The sequence below is a fragment of the Aquarana catesbeiana genome, linkage group LG03, assembly GCF_042186555.1.
Source record: "Aquarana catesbeiana isolate 2022-GZ linkage group LG03, ASM4218655v1, whole genome shotgun sequence".
Classification (NCBI taxonomy): domain Eukaryota; kingdom Metazoa; phylum Chordata; class Amphibia; order Anura; family Ranidae; genus Aquarana; species Aquarana catesbeiana.
In genome coordinates, this window is record NC_133326.1 from 543,217,391 (window position 1) to 543,226,348 (window position 8,958).

An 8,958-nucleotide genomic window follows, 5' to 3' on the forward strand; every position below is an offset into this window, starting at 1 on the left:
TTGTTCTATAAATCTAACTGTTACTGGCCACCACAATTGTTTTTCTTGATTTCTTTTAGTGTTTCTTAAAGCCAGAAAGTTGCCATTTGAAATGCCTTTAGTTTTTGGCCATGTCTGTGATCTGCTTTTTTTTCTACAACAATAAACAACTGAAGGAACATCCTCAGGGACTGGTGATTCCATCATTTTTGCCAGGGGTTGTATGATGGTTTCCAACCATTTCTGTGCTGAGTTGCTGGATCTGCACCTCGGCCATGTCCATCAGTAAGCAATGTGCCCATTAGAAATCGTTATCCAGCTCACCAGACTCCACCTGTAACTGATATATCACTTTTAGGTGGACTGGCCCTTTTAAACGAATCAGTCATACCTTTTTTAGTGTTCCCGGCTCTATATAATCTCTTTATTCTACTCCATGAATAAAGCCTATTCTATCGGGGGGTAGGATTCACGTGTTGTATAACAGGGCCTCTTAAAGGTTTTGTTCATTTTCTGGTGTATCGCCTATATTTCCACCATAGCAATAATAGATTTGCATCTTTTTTAAACGTTAAGTCAACCGTTTAAGATATTGCACCCATATTTACAGTGTAGCATGGTACCAAGCGGACACCTTCCCACCCAGACAAGGGTTCATCTAGCCCTCAACAGCTTTGCAATCGGGCAGCTGTGCGGTGCTTCACTGCAGCAGATGGACTTGTAGTTCTCAACGCAACATAGGTGCAGTGATCACTCTACTCCTAGTCCAAAGACATCTGTACCACTGCACAGACAGGGAGCAGGAGGAAGATTCTACAGGAGCCTGGCATTGCCGTGTGGCATTTTTCTGCAAATATATGTGCATTTTGTTGTGCAATTTTATTTATTTTTTTGCCAAAGATTGACCTTTTTAATAGCTTGAGTTAACCAATACAACTTTGTGCATAGATCTGCTATACACAGTTTGTCCAGCAGAGGGAGGACGTGCTATAACATTTTTATTATCAGCAATGCGCTGTACAGCAGATCATCTTTTTTTTTTTCCTTGCAGTTTGTTTATATGAATAAAGAACACATATATTTGAAATTTCTGAAGAAAAGTTCCATTGGCGTCAAAACGAATCCAAACCAGGCTCCAAAAAAGTGCATTAAAGAGCAGCAAATAGTGCAGAGTTGTGAGTAATGGTTTGCAAAGCTCTTGGCAACAGGGTTGCCAACCTCCTGCAGCATTTTTTACTGACAAAACATGGAATATTTACTGGTGGAGCATATTTTTTACTGGCAACTTGAGAAATTACAGAACTCCTATTGAATACTAACACGGTGAATATTTGAACAGTATAAACATGATATGGAAACACTGACAATACCTATAACAAAGTAATTTGCTTGATTTTACACTTAAAAAGTCAACACAGCATTTAAAAATTATCAGCCCCTGATATTTACTAGCAGTTTTTTAAAAAATCACTGATTTTTACAAACTGTCAGTAAATTTACTGGCAGTTGGCAACCCGATGAAATGGGGTCAAAACGCAGCCTGAAGAAAACTTTAACATTTAACAGGGGGCTTACAATGGTTAGCTTTTACTCATTTACGTAAAGTCCAAATGGGGGGGGGGGGGGGGGGGGGAATAATTGCTAGCACTGTCTGAAGTGCTTGAGTTACATAGTCAGGTTGAAAAAAGACACAAGTCCATATAATTCAACCAAAAATAAATCGTACAATCCCATATACACAATCCTTTACCCTGATCCAAATTAAGAGGGTAAAACCCCAGCAAATCTCAATCCAATTTGCTACAGCAGGGGAAAAAATTCCTTCCCTATCCCCCGAGAGAGGCAATCCATTTTTTCCCTGGATCAACTTTACCTATAAATGTTAGTACCCAGTTTTATTATGTACATTTAGGAAAGATTCCAAGCCTTTTTTAAAGCAATCTACTGAGCTGGACAGAACCACCTCTGAAGGGAGTCAATTTCACAGCTCTTACTGTTAAGAAACCTTTACGTATTTGGAGATTAAATCCTTTTTCCTCTAGACATAAAGAGTGCCCCCTTGTCCTCTGTGATGACCTTGAAGTGAATAACTCAATGCCAAGTTCACTATATGGACCACTTGTATACTTATACATGTTGATCATATCTCCCTTAATCTCCTCTTCTCAAGAGAATAAATTCAATTCCTCTAATCTTTACCCATAGCTGAGCTCCTCCATGCCTCTTATCAGTTTGGTTGCTCTTCTCTGCACTTTCTCCAGTTCCCTGATATCCTTTTTGAGAACTGGTGCCCAAAACTGAACTGCATATTCCAGATGAGGCCTTACTAATGATTTGTACAGGGGAAAAATTCCCTCTCCCCTCTGTTATTACAAGAAGGACTTTACTCACTCTGGAAACTGCAGCTTGACATTGCATGCTATTAAGCTTATGATCTCCCAAAACCCCCAGATCCTTCTCCACCATTGATTCCCCCTAGTATGTATGATGCATGCATATTCTTAGCCCCCAAGTGCATAACTTTACATTTATCAACATTAAACCTCATTTGCTAAATAGTTGTCCAATTAAACAGTGCATTGAGGTTGGCTTGCAAGTTGGAGACATCCTCTAAGGATGTTATTCCACTGCATAGCTTGGTGTCATCTGCAAAGGCTAAAAATGTACTTTTAATCCCAGACCCTATTGGCTTTAACTTGTCCATCTAAATCTGCTAGTGCAACGAACACTTCCCTCTCATTGGTTAACAATGCTTCTGTCCAAAGGCGGTTCTTTGCACTTTGAGTGGAGCTACCCAAAAGCAGGTGAAATTTAAGGGAAAAAATGTTTAAAAAAGGAAAACTACTGCAGCCCCCCACACATAGGCGTTTTTAATGTGCTAAAACGCTCAGATTGAGATCTGGAAAATGTGGAGGCACAGTCAGCACCTTTTTTGAGCTCGTTATTGTGTTCCTCAAACCATTCCTGCACCATTTTTGCAGTGTGGCAGAGCACATTATCCAGGGCCGGATTAACATAGGGGCTGATGGAGCTGCAGCTCCAGGCCCCTGCCTTAAAATCGGCCCTCGCAGCCAGCAGTATAAGCCTGATTTCTCATGTCCATAAACTTCTCTGGGACAGGAGAAGCTGTGTGTAAATATAGGGGTGTCTGGCTGCATCTGTGTTGGCTCACTGTGGTTATTACAGTGTCACAGTGCACAGTTCCCCCCCTACACAAATGGCTCTGCCTTCCCCCTCCCCTCTCTCCTCTCTCTGTGTGCAGTGAAGGAGCCGTGTGGGCTGGGAAACAGAGCAACTGCAGCCGGCAGATAGAAGGTGAACATATATCTGAGTGATAAGCTTCCAAACATCCAAGTGTGAGCTCAGTGACTGGACTCTTATCTCCTTTCTCTCCCCCTCTTTTACCTTTATCTTCAGCAATGGCTGTTATAACTGCAGTCAATATGTAGACTCGGCTCCTTGTGCTTTTAGGTGGGTTCACACTGCTTTGCTGTGTTTTGGCCCATTGCTGGTGTATCCGCAGTTTTCCTGCGTTTTACCCACAGTCCTATTGATTTCTAAACTGCAGATACACAAGCAGTGCGCCCAAACTGCAGCAAACCAGTGTGAGCCCAAAGGCTGTACACACCCCCCTCTATAGAACTTGGTCTGATCAATACTCCTGGCATTCATTTTACACACAGCCATACCATCCCAGATCAGGAGGGGTGGGGGCTCCAGGGATTTGTTTGACTATGCAGGCCCTGTCCCTTCTACCCATCCTGGAAGAGTCCTGGAGGGAGTGGCAGACTGCTGGTGGCAGTTGGCACACTGTATCTGGTGGCAGGCTGCTAGTGGCAAGTGGCACACTGTATCTGGTGGCAGGCTGCTAGTGGCAAGTGGCACACTGTATCTGGTGGCAGGCTGCTGGTGGAAAGTGGCACACTGTATCTGGTGGCAGGCTGTGGTTGGCAAGTGACACGCTGTATCTGGTGACAGGCTGTCAGTGGCAAGTGGCACACTGTATCTGGTGGCAGGCTGCTAGTGGCAAGTGGCACACTGTATCTGGTGGCAGGCTGCTGGTGGCAAGTGGCACACTATCTGATGGAAGGCTGCTGGTGGTAAGTGACACACAGTATCTGGTGGTAGGCTATGGTTGGCAAGTGGCACACTGTATCTGGTGGCAGGCTGCTGGTGGCAAGTGGCACACTATCTGGTGGCAAGTGGCAGACTGTATCTGGGGTCAGGCTGCTGGTGGCAAGTGACACGCTGTATCTGGTGACAGGCTGTCAGTGGCAAGTGGCACACTGTATCTGGTGGCAGGCTGCTAGTGGCAAGTGGCACACTGTATCTGGTGGCAGGCTGCTGGTGGCAAGTGGCACACTATCTGGTGGCAAGTGGCACACTGTATCTGGTGGTAGGCTGTGGTTGGCAAGTGGCACACTGTATCTGGTGGCAGGCTGCTGGTGGCAAGTGGCACACTATCTGGTGGCAAGTGGCACACTGTATCTGGTGGTAGGCTGTGGTTGGCAAGTGGCACACTGTATCTGGTGGCAAGTGGCATACTGTATCTGGTGGCAGGCTGCTGGTGGCAAGTGGCACACTATCTGGTGGAAGGCTGCTGGTGGTAAGTGGCACACTGTATCTGGTGGTAGGCTGTGGTTGGCAAGTGGCACACTGTATCTGGTGGCAGGCTGCTGGTGGCAAGTGGCACACTATCTGGTGGCAAGTGGCAGACTGTATCTGGGGTCAGGCTGCTGGTGGCAAGTGACACGCTGTATCTGGTGACAGGCTGTCAGTGGCAAGTGGCACACTGTATCTGGTGGCAGGCTGCTAGTGGCAAGTGGCACACTGTATCTGGTGGCAGGCTGCTGGTGGCAAGTGGCACACTATCTGGTGGAAGGCTGCTGGTGGTAAGTGACACACTGTATCTGGTGGTAGGCTGTGGTTGGCAAGTGGCACACTGTATCTGGTGGCAGGCTGCTGGTGGCAAGTGGCACACTGTATCTCGTGGCAGGCTGCTGGTGGCAAGTGGCACACTGTATCTGGTGGCAGGCTGCTGGTGGCAAGTGGCACACTATCTGGTGGAAGGCTGCTGGTGGTAAGTGACACACTGTATCTGGTGGTAGGCTGTGGTTGGCAAGTGGCACACTGTATCTGGTGGCAGGCTGCTGGTGGCAAGTGGCACACTATCTGGTGGAAGGCTGCTGGTGGTAAGTGACACACTGTATCTGGTGGTAGGCTGTGGTTGGCAAGTGGCACACTGTATCTGGTGGCAGGCTGCTGGTTTCAAGTGGCACACTGGTGGCAAGTGGCACACTGTATCTGGTGGTAGGCTGTGGTTGGCAAGTGGCACACTGTATCTGGTGGCAGGCTGCTGGTGGCAAGTGGCATACTGTATCTGGTGGCAGGCTGCTGGTGGCAAGTGGCACACTATCTGGTGGAAGGCTGCTGGTGGTAAGTGACACACTATCTGGTGGCAAGTGGCAGACTGTATCTGGGGTCAGGCTGCTGGTGGCAAGTGACACGCTGTATCTCGTGGCAGGCTGCTGGTGGCAAGTGGCACACTGTATCTCGTGGCAGGCTGCTGGTGGCAAGTGGCACACTGTATCTGGTGGCAGGCTGCTGGTGGCAAGTGGCACACTATCTGGTGGAAGGCTGCTGGTGGTAAGTAACACACTGTATCTGGTGGTAGGCTGTGGTTGGCAAGTGGCACACTGTATCTGGTGGCAGGCTGCTGGAGGCAAGTGGCACACTGTATCTGGTGGCAGGCTGTGGTTGACAAGTGGCACACTGTATCTGGTGGCAGGCTGTGGTTGACAAGTGGCACACTGTATCTGGTGGCAGGCTGCTGGTGGCAAGTGGCACACTGTATCTGATGGCAGGCTGCTGGTGGCAAGTGGCACACTATCTGGTGGAAGGCTGCTGGTGGTAAGTGACACACTGTATCTGGTGGTAGGCTGTGGTTGGCAAGTGGCACACTGTATCTGGTGGCAGGCTGCTGGTGGCAAGTGGCACACTATCTGGTGGCAAGTGGCACACTGTATCTGGTGGCAGGCTGCTGGTGGCAAGTGGCACACTGTATCTGGTGGCAGGCTGCTGGTGGCAAGTGGCACACTATCTGGTGGAAGGCTGCTGGTGGTAAGTGACACACTGTATCTGGTGGTAGGCTGTGGTTGGCAAGTGGCACACTGTATCTGGTGACAGGCTGCTGGTTTCAAGTGGCACACTATCTGGTGGCAAGTGGCACACTGTATCTGGTGGTAGGCTGTGGTTGGCAAGTGGCACACTTTATCTGGTGGCAGGCTGCTGGTGGCAAGTGGCATACTGTATCTGGTGGCAGGCTGCTGGTGGCAAGTGGCACACTATCTGGTGGAAGGCTGCTGGTGGTAAGTGACACACTGTATCTGGTGGTAGGCTGTGGTTGGCAAGTGGCACACTGTATCTGGTGGCAGGCTGCTGGTGGCAAGTGGCACACTATCTGGTGGCAAGTGGCAGACTGTATCTGGTGGCAGGCTGCTGGTGGCAAGTGGCACACTATCTGGTGGCAGGCTGCTGGTGGCAAGTGGCACACTATCTGGTGGAAGGCTGCTGGTGGTAAGTGACACACTGTATCTGGTAGAAGGCTGCTGGTGGCAAGTGGCACACTGTATCTCGTGGCAGGCTGCTGGTGGCAAGTGGCACACTGTATCTGGTGGCAGGCTGCTGGTGGCAAGTGGCACACTATCTGGTGGAAGGCTGCTGGTGGTAAGTGACACACTGTATCTGGTGGTAGGCTGTGGTTGGCAAGTGGCACACTGTATCTGGTGGCAGGCTGCTGGTGGCAAGTGGCACACTATCTGGTGGAAGGCTGCTGGTGGTAAGTGACACACTGTATCTGGTGGTAGGCTGTGGTTGGCAAGTGGCACACTGTATCTGGTGGCAGGCTGCTGGTGGCAAGTGGCACACTATCTGGTGGAAGGCTGCTGGTGGTAAGTGACACACTGTATCTGGTGGTAGGCTGTGGTTGGCAAGTGGCACACTGTATCTGGTGGCAGGCTGTGGTTGGCAAGTGGCACAATGTATCTGGTGGTTGGCAAGTGGCACAATGTATCTGGTGGCAGGCTGCTGGTGGCAAGTGGCATACTGTATCTGATGGCAGGCTGCTGGTGGTAAGTGACACACTATATCTGGTGGTAGGCTGTGGTTGGTAAGTGGCACAATGTATCTGATGGAAGGCTGCTGGTGGCAAGTGGCACACTGTATCTGGTGGCAGGGAGCTGGTGGCAAGTGGCACAATGTATCTGGTGGCAGGCTGCTGGTGGCAAGTGGCACACTGTATCTGGTGGCAAGTGGCACAATGTATCTGGTGACAGGCTGCTGGTGGCAAGTGACACACTGTATCTGGTGGCAGGCTGCTGGTGGCAAGTGGCACACTGTATCTGGTGGCAAGTGGCACACTGTATCTGGTGGCAAGTGGCACACTGTATCTAGTGGCAGGCTGCTGGTGGCAAGTGGCACACTGTATCTGGTGGCAGGCTGTCGGTAGCAAGTGGCGCACTGTATCTGGTGGCATGCTGCTGTTGGCAAGTGGCACACTGTATCTGGTGGCATGCTGCTGGTGGCAAGTGACCCACTGTATCTGGTGGCAGGCTGCTGGTGGCAATTGGCACATTGTATCTGGTGGCAGGCTGCTGGTGGCAAGTGGCACACTGTATCTGTGGCAGGCTGTGGGTAGCAAGTGCCACACTGTATCTGGTTGCAAGTGGCACACTGTATCTAGTGGCAGGCTGCTGGTGGCAAGTGGCACACTGTATCTGGTGACAGGCTGTGGTTGGCAAGTGGCGCACTGTATCTGGTGGCATGCTGCTGGTGGCAAGTGGCCCACTGTATCTGGTGGCAGGCTGCTGGTGGCAATTGGCACATTGTATCTGGTGGCAGGCTGCTGGTGGCAAGTGGCACACTGTATCTGTGGCAGGCTGTGGGTAGCAAGTGCCACACTGTATCTGGTTGCAAGTGGCACACTGTATCTGGTGGCAGGCTGCTGGTAGCAAGTGACATGCTGCATCTAGCGGCAGGCAACTGTGGAAAGTGATACGCTACATCTGGTGGCAGGCTATGGGTGGGAAGTGACAAGCTGCATCTGGTGGCAAGTGACAAGCTCAGGTCCCACTGATTCTGCATCATGGTGAGTTGAACTATTTCACTATATATTACAATGTAGTAACTGAAATAATGGAATTTGATCATCCTGACACCATATCAAGCATGGTGTCAGGATGATTGATTTTATGTACTAACACCAGCCATTTGCCTGACAAATCACCTCCACCGCCAATTTCCCCGCCAACCCTGAGACTACATCCCCCACCCTCATCTTTTTTTGGGAAGAGGGGGTTGTCTCTGAATGACAGTTTGGAAATGTGGTCTCCCTATGTTGCTGCTGGTGAGAGACCGCATAGCAGGTGGTATTGGTGGTGTTACTGCTGCTCAGAGGCTGCACAGCTGATATTACTGGTGAGAGTTTATTTAATTTGTTTTAGCGAAAAATTGTTTGCATTTTCATTTTGTTTCCATAAAAGGCCCACCAAAATCCTCAGCACCAGGCCCATGATGCTCTTAATCTGGCCCTGACATTATCCTGCTAAGAGGCGCCTGCCATCAGGGAATACCCTTTTCCATAAAGGGGTGTACTTGGTTAGCAACAATGTTTAAGTAGGTGGTAAATGTCAAAGTAACATGCACATGAAAGGCAGGACCCAAGGTTTCCCAGCAGAACATTGCCCATAGCAAAGACCAAGTCAGCACCTCAACTTCTTCCATTGTTCTGTGGTGCAGTTCTGATGCTCGCATACCCATAGGCATTTCTGGCTGTAGACACAGGTCAGCGTGGGCACTCTGGCTGGTCTGTGGCTATGCAGCCTCATATACAACAAACTCTGACGCCCTTTGTGTTTTTAACACCTTTCTATCAGAACCAGTATTCAGGTTATTAGCAATCTGAGCTATAGTAGCTCTTCT

General features: G+C 49.5%; 1 protein-coding gene across 1 annotated transcript in view; it reads left to right on the forward strand.

Annotated features, from left to right (window-relative positions):
• Nucleotides 1-205: 205 nt before the first annotated feature.
• Nucleotides 206-8,958, forward strand: part of IRAG2 (inositol 1,4,5-triphosphate receptor associated 2) — a 209,408-nt gene continuing 200,655 nt past the window's right edge. Inside the window, exon 1 of the mRNA XM_073623592.1 lies at nucleotides 206-264. Within this exon, the coding sequence (XP_073479693.1) occupies nucleotides 206-264 (59 nt within the window). The remainder of the gene's footprint in view (nucleotides 265-8,958) is intronic.